This window comes from Doryrhamphus excisus, linkage group LG15 (assembly GCF_037039965.1).
Source record: "Doryrhamphus excisus strain RoL-2023G ecotype Guam linkage group LG15, RoL_Dexc_Guam_v1.1, whole genome shotgun sequence".
NCBI lineage: Eukaryota > Metazoa > Chordata > Actinopteri > Syngnathiformes > Syngnathidae > Doryrhamphus > Doryrhamphus excisus.
The window spans coordinates 10,023,584-10,035,061 of NC_136371.1; the positions used below are offsets into that span (position 1 = coordinate 10,023,584).

Consider the following 11,478-nt stretch of genomic DNA (forward strand, 5'->3'; position numbering starts at 1 on the left):
GCCAGACTGCAATTGTTACATATTTCTTCGGCGTCGCCATGCTGTTTACAATTGTGTTCGCCAGATGGCGAACTACTTTCAATGTGGACTGTGAGGACCCCATGAAGAAGGTCTCGCTACTTCCGCTAACTACGACGTTACCACTGGATTGCAGGAATATAATCACCGCTGTTCTGGTCCAGAAGGCCAAATAGCGCCAGGTAATAATCCTGAATACATCAAATATATTGAAATCGTTGCACTGTTGAACTACCAGACAAGTAGAACATGACGTGATATGCAGGGTAATCCTCGATAAACCTGTTACAACACAATGTCCTTGACTAGCTAATGCTAGTAGCATCGCAGCAAGGACTCATGCTAGGTTGCTGTCACTTATACGTATATACGTTTATCTCTATATATCTAACAAAATATATGCTTTAGTTTCACATAAATAACATTAGCATGTATCCAAAAGTCTGCCTTTTGAATTTTTGATGTTTTTGAAAGATGTTGAGTATGCGTGTCTTGGTTTGTTGACAGTGGAAGCTCCCGAGTGAGCTCATTCCGTGTGTTATTTTCAACATTATTGTGATATTTCCTTATTTATTTGAAGAATCATGTTGCGCCTGCCGAATGTTGGCCGAGCTCTAGCCGGAGCCACCAAGGGCAGCCTGGCTCCATCCAACACCGGTAAGTTGTCTGTGTGTGAATGTGGCTGTGTGTATACATGGATTCTTCTGTCCAACATGTGCATTTATTTCAGTGCGTACGCCTGTGCGTGCTGCGAGCAACATGGTGGAAGTGTTTGTGGATGGAAACCCAGTGGAGGTGGAGGCTGGCACTACTGTCCTTCAGGTTGGTGGAGCTGTCTTGATAGAAATGTCCATGTTAATGTACTGTTTCCCATCTACAGTGCATTCATGCACGAATAAAATTAATCAACAGAAATTTTCGTTGTCAGTTGCTGCAAGCTGATCAGAAACTCTTAAGACTACACACAATGTCCGGGTTGCTATAATTGCATACGGTACTACTATTTGTAAAGCCGTGAACGCATCAGGCTGAACGCTTGTGTGTGTGTTTGCGGATCTGCATGTGTGGAGACAGATACGTTTGATATTCTTTTAGTTACATTCTTCTGGTGCGTTTGCTGGTATCAGAATATCCAAACTCCAATGTTGAATTCAGATTGGGAAGTTATAATATGTGGATATTTAAACTAATTGTTGTCTGTTGCCGTCCCTCTGTCAGGCCTGTGAGAAAGCAGGAATCCAGATCCCAAGATTCTGCTACCACGAGCGCCTCTCAGTGGCTGGAAATTGCCGCATGTGTCTTGTGGAGATTGAGAAAGCTCCAAAGGTGAAAAAAGACCACCTGATCCACCAGGAATTGTCCTGGATCAAAATCCTGAGACTATAAAAGCAGCTAAAAATGTTTTATTTTATACCCGCAGCCCGTGGCAGCCTGCGCCATGCCTGTCATGAAGGGCTGGAACATCCTCACAAATTCAGAGAAGACTCGCAAAGCAAGGTGTAGAATTCAACCATTTTCAAACTCAACCTTAGCTTCAAGTCAATGTTGTCTAATAATGAGGATGTTTCATCAGAGAGGGAGTGATGGAGTTCTTGTTGGCCAACCACCCACTGGACTGCCCGATTTGTGATCAGGGAGGAGAGTGTGACTTGCAGGTAAGTCGGATCAAAAATTAGAGGCAATTAGATTCACGGCTCAGCTCACTGTAACCCTGCACCTGCTGTGCTTCCAGGATCAGTCCATGCAGTTCGGTTCGGACCGCAGTCGTTTCACAGAGGGGAAGCGAGCAGTGGAAGACAAGAACATTGGGCCGCTCATCAAAACCATCATGACTCGTTGCATTCAGTGCACACGTTGTGTTCGGTACTCCGAAGATTACGTGATGATTTGTAGTCACATCAAAGAAAAAAAATAGAATCCAAAATATGAGTAATGTTTTTTTTCCCCCCAGTTTTGCCAGTGAAATTGCTGGCGTTGAAGACCTGGGAACCACAGGAAGAGGAAACAACCTGCAAATCGGGACTTACGTGGAGAAGATGTTCATGTCTGAGCTGTCCGGGAACGTTATTGACATCTGCCCGGTTGGCGCGCTAACCTCCAAGCCGTACGCCTTCACTGCACGGCCATGGGAGACGAGGTGGGAAAAGCCACAGGCAGGAAACGAGCAGGGAAAATGAGACATATGTAATGTTAAGCACATTGCAGGAAAACTGAGTCCATTGACGTGCTGGACGCAGTGGGCAGTAACATCGTGGTGAGCACGAGAGGGGGCGAGGTGATGAGGGTGCTGCCCAGGCTAAATGAAGACATCAACGAAGAATGGATATCTGACAAAACCAGGTATAACACATGCTGCACGTGCATTATCTTTGGACATTTACATTTCAACATCCCTGTCTGGCCTAACATTAACTCCGCTGCGTTCCTTCAGGTTTGCTTATGATGGTCTGAAGCGGCAGCGATTGACTCAGCCAATGGTGAAGGATGAGTCAGGTCAGCTGACTCCAGCCACTTGGGAGGATGCTCTGACTCGTGTTGCAGGAGCAGTAAGTGTTTGGGACTTGTTGCTACAGCAGTCTTGATGATCCTTCTGGAGACCTCACCTCACAATGAGTTTGTTTTAGCTGCAAGGCGTGCAGGGCAGTCAAGTGGCGGCCATTGCAGGAGGCATGGCCGATGCGGAAGCCCTAGTCTGCCTGAAAGATCTCCTCAACAGGCTCAACTCGGAGAGCCTCTGCACTGAAGAAGTCTTCCCTATGGCTGGAGCCGGGTGTGTAGTGAACCAGACTAGCCGACAAGAGACAGTCAAAATTATGCATATTTAGGCAAATGTTACACATTTTTCGCAAACAACAAACATGGCTAATTGAGCTAAAATACATATAGAAGGAATTCAGAAGACGCATTTGGTCACTCGGTGTCAGTAATTTTAGTGTAACATTCAAAACATTCAAACAAGCACCAGACTCAATCGCAGGAATAACAGGTTTTTATTTCAGGTTTGACTGATCTCACAATCCGCTAAGCTAAAACTCAAATCTCAATCCCTGGCGTCACTTCCAGTCGGCCCCCCACTCAGCTACCCTAGGGAACACATTCATAGCAACATACACAGGCACAAGTTTGTCTATTATGTATACTATATTGTGTAATACAAGAGTAAAGATGGCTATGGGTGTTATTTCATGTTTCTCTAATTCTGTATTCCCATCTGTTGCCAATTTTTCTACAGCACTGATCTGCGGTCCAACTACCTTCTAAACACCGGTATTGCCGGCATTGAGGACTGTGACCTGCTGCTACTGGTCGGCACCAACCCGCGCTATGAGGCCCCGCTGTTCAATGCCAGAATCCGCAAGAGGTAAACTTACCATGAACTGATACATGTGATATGTTCAAAAAAGGCTTTTGCTGGTTGGCAATTGCTGAACAAATCCATTAGTGTTTGCTAAATTTGCTTTGATACACAAGAAACTGTCACCGACTTGATCTAAACACTCAAATGTTTGTCCATGGGGACCAGTTGGCTTCATAACGAGCTGCGTGTTGCCCTGGTGGGTCACAGCGTGGACCTGAATTACACATACGACCACCTTGGGGAGGAGACATCTGTGCTGAAAGAGCTGGCCAATGGAATGCATCCCTTCTGCCAGGTGCCAACCGCTCTCGGCTGACGCAACAGTTTACGTTCTTGACTAATTCTGTTCTCCAACCGCAGGTCCTTGCAGCTGCGCAGCGTCCGGTGGTCGTAGTGGGCAGCAGCGCTCTACAGCGAAAGGACGGTGCAGCCATTTTGAGCGCTGTTTCCACCATTGCTCAGAATGCCAGAACGAGCAGCGGAGTGGAGGAAGGATGGAAAGTTCTCAATGTCCTGCACAGGTGGGAAAGACTGTGATGAAACTGTGAAGGGGATGTCACAACTTGAGCTTCCGTGGGTTTGAACAGAGTGGCCAGTCAGGTGGCCGCCCTGGACTTGGGCTACAAGGCCGGCGTGGACGCCATCAGGACGAACCCGCCCAAAGTCTTGTTCTTGCTGGGAGCCGACGGCGGGTGCATCACCCGGGCTGACCTTCCTAAAGATAGCCTCATCATCTACCAAGGTGCTTCCACACACATCTAAGAATCTGGCGAGAGGATACTTGAGTCCCTTTTTAAATTCTTACAGGTCACCATGGGGATGTCGGTGCAACAATGGCGGATATAATCCTCCCCGGTGCCGCTTACACCGAGAAAAATGCTACTTATGTCAACACAGAGGGAAGGAGCCAACACACCCGTGTAGCTGTCACAGCACCAGGAATGGCCCGAGAGGACTGGAAAGTCATCAGAGCTGTATCAGAGGTGCGTATGAGATCACACTACATGCCATTTTCATCCTCATAAAAGCTCAGAGTTGCTGAAATAAATGGGATTTTGTGCCATCAGCTTGTAGGTGCGACACTGCCCTACGAGTCCCTGGATGAGGTTCGATCCAGGCTGGCTGAGGTGTCTCCCAACCTGGTGCGGTATGACGACGTGGAGGAGGCAAACTATTTCAAGCAGGCAAACGAGCTCGCTAAGGTAAGCACTACATTGACTGAGCGAGGAACTGAGATGCAGACATTTCATCAAATTTATTCTCCACCAGGGCGTGAAGCAAGAACTCATCGCCGCGCCTCTCATACCGCCTCAGCTTTCAGTAAAGGACTTCTACATGACAGGTATGTGCCATGTTCACAGAGGAGAGTACGCCGGAGCAAAACCCAGCTCTTATTCCCGGTCACTTTGTCTTTCAGATGCGATCAGCAGAGCCTCGCAGACGATGGCCAAGTGCGTCAAGGCCTCCACAGAGGGCGCTGCTGCTGTCGACGAGCCCTCCATTTGTTAGACGCCAACACACATCCATAAACTCTTAGCTCTACCGGAGTCATCCACACTTCTCTAAAGTCAGTGTTGCGCCTTTTTAATTTAAACGTGTCCTTGTTTGTAGCCACTTACATCATTTTCACCCCTGAGAACGAGCTTTGCTGGGGTAAACAAAAGCTTTTGAAAAATGTAGAAAATAAATAAAATATTATACACTGCTTTTGTATACATTGTTTTCATTTATATCCAGTCAAACCTCAGTTTTCCATTGCTCCAGTTTTTGTAAGATTCACTCCCCAGTTTTCATGTACTGTCTCAGTCAAACGAGTCAGTTTGCTCTCTACTGTATTGTTCAGTGTCACAAAGCACCGCTGTCACCTGACATGGGGCCAAGGGAAGTTGGAAGTGCCAGCAATTTGATAAGAAGGAGAGAAAGACGATTGAATTCAAGAAAGTACAAAGTTGGCTTCCTCCTGTCTCTCCTCCCTGCTCCTTGCCAACAAGTCTTCAATTAAGGTAAAACATTATATAAAAAGTATTCATTTATTCACATTTTCTGCATGTTAAGTTATAATTAATCTCTATAAAGTATATTTTTCCTATTTAACAGATTTATTGGATTTACATTATTTCCTATGGGATGAATTGAATGTTTATATATGTAATACAAGGATGAAGAGTCTTGAACCAGTCATGATGTGCTATATATATCACTACTATACACTTACTATGGTACCCATTATGGCATTGGATGGTCATATCACCTCGTACTTCGGTATGTGACAAAAAAATCAAATTAATAAAATGAAGTTAAAAAAACTTTTATATTAGGAAAGCAGGAAGTGAACAAATGTAACAGTTACTGATTGCAAAAGTACCAGATGGAGGGGTAGGATTTAATAAGCTTTGCTTCTTCCTAGGGCGGCACGTGTTAGTGGTTAGCGCGCAGACCTCACAGCTAGGAGACTAGGGTTCAATTCCAACCCTCGGCCATCTCTGTGTGGAGTTTGCATGTTCTCCCCGTGCATGCGTGGGTTTTCTCCGGGTACTCCGGTTTCCTCCCACATTCCAAAAACATGCTAGGTTAATTGGCGACTCCAAATTGTCCATAGGTATGAATGTGAGTGTGAATGGTTGTTTGTCTATATGTGCCCTGTGATTGGCTGGCGACCAGTCCAGGGTGTACCCCGCCTCTCATCAGCTGGGATAGGCTCCAGCACCCCCGCGACCCTCGTGAGGAAAAAGCGGTAGAAAATGAATGAATGAATGAATGCTTCTTCCTACTCCTTTTGGACATGTGGAACTGTGAACTGATTATGTGATTTATTGTAATCTGATGCATGTTCAAATGAAATAAAACCATTACCAATTGTGAATTAATAAGAAAAACCTAGGTACCACAGTATTCTACAACTAAAACAAATTCAATGATAATGACAAATATTATATATTTCATACATGTTGACCTGTCTGAAGTTGCCCCCCCCCCCCCCCAACATTTGCACTGCTCTCGTTTTTAAGTTTATTACATAGGTCAACCAAAGGTAAGCCAGCCCCAGTCTCATTTTTTTTACATCATGGTTCTGATTTCTTGATGCACGCCTTCCTGCTAAAAACACCAACATGGCATCGCCTGTGTAATTACAGTGTGAGCAATGTGTGATTTAAGTACCAAAAGAAGGTTGAAAGTGTAAGTATATTGCGGCCTCAGTAAATTATGGTTTGTCTTAGCAAGGCCTTGAGAAAAAGTTTATATAAGAGTCTGTTGTGACCAGACCGGGAAGCTGGGTGTCTGGAACTGTGTCCTCCACCCTACTCTTGTTCTTCACTCAGAGTGAGCGTGTGTGAGCGAGCAACAGCATAGGAAGACTTCCCCCCCCCCCCCCGGCCGTATTTGGTATATTATTTAATTTTCTAGGTCAGGGTATTATTTGAGTCTTGTCCATCTCGACCGGTGTTGATGCTTTTTCTCTCCATGCTCCGGACCAAAGGAAGCTTTACCCAAGGACAGAGATGGTTCCCGTTAAAATCCTCATACTGGGCAGTCCAAGCACAGGAAAAACAGGTAGGCAGATACCAAGATCTGTGGCAGATAAATCGGATTTCAGTGTCTCTTCACATCTGTTTGGAGTAGAGGAGGTTTTTCTAAATAAGGAAATCAGAAAGGCCTGAAGATGACCCTTTCACAGTGAATCCCGCCATGGCTTGTCACCTCCTCCCCCATCTTGTAATGGCACACCGCTGCCTGTCTCTTGTCAGATCTGCTTAATTGTTATTTTATGCTCTCACTGCTGTGAGCCGTCCACTTGAGCGCTTGTTTAAACTTCCTAAGAGGTTAATTCTTTCTTTCTTGGAAAAGCTCAAGTGTCACCAACAGTTCCACTTTCCTAAAATATTTAATCACTAGCATAATTATACGGCGGTCGCAGCTCTCACAGCTAGGAGAACGGAGTTCAATTCCACCCTCGGCCATCTCTGTGTGGAGTTTGCATGTTTTCCCCGTGCATGCGTGGGTTTTCTCCGGGTACTCCGGTTTCCTCCCACATTCCAAAAACATGCTAGGTTAATTAGCAACTCCAAATTGTCCATAGGTAGGAATGTGAGTGTGAATGGTTGTTTGTCTATATGTGCCCTGTGATTGGCTGGCAATCAGTCCAGGATGTATCCCGCCTCTCGCCCGAAGACAGCTGGGATAGGCTCCAGCACCCCTGTGATCCTTGTGAGGATAAGCGGTAGAAAATGAATGAATGATTAGCATAGCTATGCCTTCATACATGTAAATAGTCACCAGAGGAAGTAATTCTTCTTACTTTTTTGGAGGAAACCTTCAATATAGGCGATAGCATAGCATGTGCCATAGCATCCAGAGTGCCAAAAATCTAGAATAATTTCACCTTCAGTATAATTAGGGCTGTCAGAGAATTAAAAATCTTAATCAGATTAATCATGGTCCTCAAATTAATCATGATTGATCACTTTGTAACTACTGTATGGCTGAAATAGGCTCATTATATTAGTCAATGACATTACAACTGAACACAAAATGCAGTTTTGAAATGAAAACAAAACCCAATGTTTGAATCATTGTCCTGATGCAGAAAATTCTGAATGTCCAGCCATGTGCTCGTGACCTCAAGCTGAAACCAACTTGGGTTCTTTAATTGTAGTTAAAGCAGGCGTTGGAGGACCCTAAATAGCACCACTTCATTTAATATGCCCGAAAAATACCAGACAATACGCTCAAAAAGTGAACTGAGATGTAGAAACATCCCAAACATATGTTGAAATCTAATCACTGATTTGAGGATCGAACCAACAACCATCAGGTTGGGCGACGACCACGCCACTGGCATATATTCTAATATTTGCATGAAATATTAAAGGGGCCCTTTGCATTGAGTTGTGGATGCCAATAGAGCAGCTACATACGATATCCAGCACAGAAAACGTTCTTGTTCTTCCAGAATCTGCACCTATTCCAGCTGTACTTTTTCGGATTTCTTGCTACCCGCGAAAACGTTATGTTTTCATTTATTCCACCCACGGCCAGACACGCCCACGCCGCTGTGTTACAAAGCACCCACAAGTGTTCCACTGATTTATTTCCACAGCCTTGTGTGTCCGCTTCATGACCAAGCGGTTCATTGGCGAGTATGACAACAAGAAGGGTAAGAAGGTGGCAAGGTATCTCCTAACTTGTAAGACTTCCTCTCATGTTGTGACGTGTTCCATCACAGATATGACCTACAGATGCTGCCGACTCGTGGACCAGGAAGCTGTGGACTTGGAGATCTTGGATACAGCTTGTAAGGTAACATTTGGTCTTATCAGCTCACAAACCTCACTGCGAGCGGTCATGTGACGCATCCGTGGTGGTGTTGTGTTGCAAAAGGAGAGCTGTGCGTCTTCACTGGAGGCCTACATCCGCTGGGCTGATGGTTTCCTGCTTCTCTACTCCATCACGCACCGCCACAGCTTCCTGGAGGTCCAGCGTCTCAAGAGACTCATTGACCAAACCAAACAGAGTCTGGGTAAGAAAGGAGTTTGCTCACTGTGAGCCATATTTGACAGCATGAGCAGTAACAGTAATGTACATGCATTCTATAAATAGAATGTTTTAAGCCTATTTCCTCGATAAAAACCTGAACCAGCACCATGGGATGAGCTCGGTGTGTTTGCTCTGGTCTAACTGTTTCAGAAGCCTACCTTTTGTCACCTGGGAGCACACAAACTCACCAGATGCTCACCATAGTGTGGAGATGCCAGTGTTTACACAGTCGCATGAGATGTTAATCGTTAATTTCTAGAACGAGGCTGATACGTCTCATCCAGGAAGTAACTGTGTGGGTGTGTGTGTCAGTTGTCCCCACAGTTCTTGTAGCCAATAAAGCAGACTTGGAAAGTGGCAGGGAGGTGACAACAGAGGAAGGACAGAGACTGGCTAATGATTTAAGGTATGTATGGTATGTATAGTGTATACAAAACGTGTGTGTGCGTTCCTTGAAAATGTACTCGGCAAGTCAGGCTGTTGGAAAGTACATGTATTGTTGCTGGCACAATAGTAATGGGAAGTAACTGTGTGTGTGTAGGTGTGGTTTCAGGGAACTGTCAGTGGCCGATGCTGTGTTAGCTGTGGAAGCAGCCATGTTTCAGCTCATCAGGTTAGTTTCAGACAAACTTTCAGCGCACACACGCCACACCATTTGTTTCACCGTAGACCCGCACTGAGCTTTAAAACACACCACAGCCTCTGTATGCACACATTTCCAGTTGTGTGTTGTTCTGTGCACAGAAACGTGTGTGTGTGTTTCACCGCTCACAACTAGCATTGTCTCGCCTCCCATGTGTGACAGACGGGTGTTGGACCAGCAACGGCCTCTGCCTGACCGCCGTTCCTACATGCTGACCGTGCGTCACGCTCTAACCAAGAAGCTGACCCGCTCTAAAACCATGCAGTGGTGACCTCAACATGCTCATCACGGTGTTGATGAGCGTTGTATAGTGTGCACTCATTGGTATTAAAACAGAAAATGACAGATTTAGTTGGATCCTTGTTCATAATTGGAATATTTTTATAGTTAAGAGCATAGAAAACATGTTTACGACTTTGTGTATATGGTTTTAACATCATTAGAGCCCTCTAGACATGAAATAGCACCCCTATAGCCACCTCTTGTTTGCTTACAAAGTCAAGAGTGGGTGGATTACAAACCAAACAATCAAATCAAATCAATTGCAAATCAAAACAAAGGGTAGTATCTGTATTGAATTGATAGAAGTGTGATTAGATCAATATTTTTCAGTTCTCGTCAATGTTTATTTTCACAAATATGTGTTTTGTTATTTGATATTTTGATATTGTAATATCCATGTATTGTTTACAAACTCCACAAGTCTAGTTTTTGGACAAAGGGGGTATTGGGGGATTTGAACGTAGTAGTTTTGGCTTTTGTTATTTTACAACATTATGATATGAGTTTTAAAAAAATGTCAAGTACAACGTATCGGAAACACTGGTAGAATTTGGTATCAAATCGATACCAAAGTGGACTGGCATGCTTGCTTTAGCTTGCAATAGCACAACACCCCCAGTAGATGGCGTTGTGCGCTGTTATTAAAAGCCTGACTTTTTTTTGACACTGATGTTAACTTGATCACAGTGTAATCACAACGCAATCATTCAAAAGAATGAGTCAGGGCTTTGATAACAGCCTTCTCCCACTTCTTAAGGAAAAGAAAAGCCACAAAAATGAAAAACTATAACTGAAAGGGAAACTTTATCAACAACTGCTTATTTGTGCTGAGGAAAAAGAACCACCAGCAAATCGCAACCCACCTCGAAATGTCAGAGGAAATGTGGAGGGTTTAGTGTACACATATAAAGCTAATGTACCACCGGTACCTTCCAGCAGCTGTGAAATGAAAGACAGTCATGTGAGTGGATTAATGGCCATGACATCACAGTGGTCACCTAGGAGACAAAAGGTCAAAACCTACTCTTTTGTCTTAGAATAGACCATGAGTCATACGTGCATCATTACACACACAGCCAATCACTCAATTCCTGATCATAAATCAGGAAGTAACAGCCAATCAGGAAGGTTGACATCCATCCATCCAGTAAAGGACACACCTACAATGATGAGAATAAAACCACAGAATACCAATTCCTCTAAGCCATGACACCATCTGCTGCGTTCAAATCTACTCTTATACAGGTTTTGGAGAAGATGAATATAGCTCACCATTACCTTTAGTGGCTGGTCATTTTGCATGAGCGCTCTGATCAGGGGCATTTTAATTATTAGATTTATATCACTAGATATTGCACTAACTTGTTTTCTCACCTGGAACACAAAGCTGGAAAAAAAGAGGGGCGTTGCTAAGAATTCTGGGTTCCATAAAAAAACAAAGCTATTTGTCTTGAACCTAAATTTACTTAGACATGAATAAAACTGTCCAGGTCTGGGATTACACCCCCACCCTTACAGGGTAGCAGCTGTACCATTACACCACCATGGTCAGGTGAACAGGTGGTGTTCCTGGACTCCACTGTTGTAAATCTTTATCACCAGTATGAAGATACAGTCCTCAAAACTGACAAGTTGCCAGTCC

At 44.4% G+C, this 11,478-nt stretch overlaps 2 protein-coding genes across 2 annotated transcripts; both read left to right on the forward strand.

Annotated features, from left to right (window-relative positions):
- The first annotated feature begins 50 nt into the window (after positions 1-50).
- Positions 51-5,087, forward strand: ndufs1 (NADH:ubiquinone oxidoreductase core subunit S1). Its single transcript, XM_058050664.2, has 19 exons — positions 51-200; positions 599-675; positions 749-840; positions 1,237-1,344; positions 1,439-1,515; positions 1,592-1,673; positions 1,751-1,881; positions 1,970-2,155; positions 2,224-2,358; positions 2,450-2,564; positions 2,643-2,788; positions 3,251-3,379; positions 3,542-3,671; positions 3,737-3,897; positions 3,964-4,118; positions 4,184-4,359; positions 4,444-4,578; positions 4,646-4,718; positions 4,794-5,087. Exons 2-19 carry the CDS (start codon positions 603-605, stop codon positions 4,883-4,885), a joined length of 2,196 nt encoding a protein of 731 aa, XP_057906647.2. The 5' UTR covers positions 51-200; positions 599-602; the 3' UTR covers positions 4,886-5,087.
- Positions 5,088-6,790: 1,703 nt separating this feature from the next.
- LOC131104016 (ras-related and estrogen-regulated growth inhibitor) lies at positions 6,791-11,288 on the forward strand. Its single transcript, XM_058050675.2, has 7 exons — positions 6,791-6,928; positions 8,475-8,531; positions 8,601-8,674; positions 8,756-8,894; positions 9,224-9,317; positions 9,453-9,524; positions 9,717-11,288. Exons 1-7 carry the CDS (start codon positions 6,877-6,879, stop codon positions 9,823-9,825), a joined length of 597 nt encoding a protein of 198 aa, XP_057906658.2. The 5' UTR covers positions 6,791-6,876; the 3' UTR covers positions 9,826-11,288.
- Positions 11,289-11,478: the final 190 nt, after the last annotated feature.

What these genes read in the sequence shown, in the direction of transcription:
- ndufs1 (XM_058050664.2), top strand. Translation starts at nt 603, where the DNA reads ATGTTGCGCCTGCCGAATGTTGGCCGAGCTCTAGCCGGAGCCACCAAG. An exon ending in TAGCCTCATCATCTACCAAG is followed by an intron (nt 4,119 to 4,183) that starts GTGCTTCCACAC and finishes AAATTCTTACAG; the next exon opens with GTCACCATGGGGATGTCGGT. An exon ending in AGGCAAACGAGCTCGCTAAG is followed by an intron (nt 4,579 to 4,645) that starts GTAAGCACTACA and finishes ATTCTCCACCAG; the next exon opens with GGCGTGAAGCAAGAACTCAT.
- LOC131104016 (XM_058050675.2), top strand. Translation starts at nt 6,877, where the DNA reads ATGGTTCCCGTTAAAATCCTCATACTGGGCAGTCCAAGCACAGGAAAA. An exon ending in TCCAAGCACAGGAAAAACAG is followed by an intron (nt 6,929 to 8,474) that starts GTAGGCAGATAC and finishes TTATTTCCACAG; the next exon opens with CCTTGTGTGTCCGCTTCATG. An exon ending in CCAAACCAAACAGAGTCTGG is followed by an intron (nt 8,895 to 9,223) that starts GTAAGAAAGGAG and finishes TGTGTGTGTCAG; the next exon opens with TTGTCCCCACAGTTCTTGTA.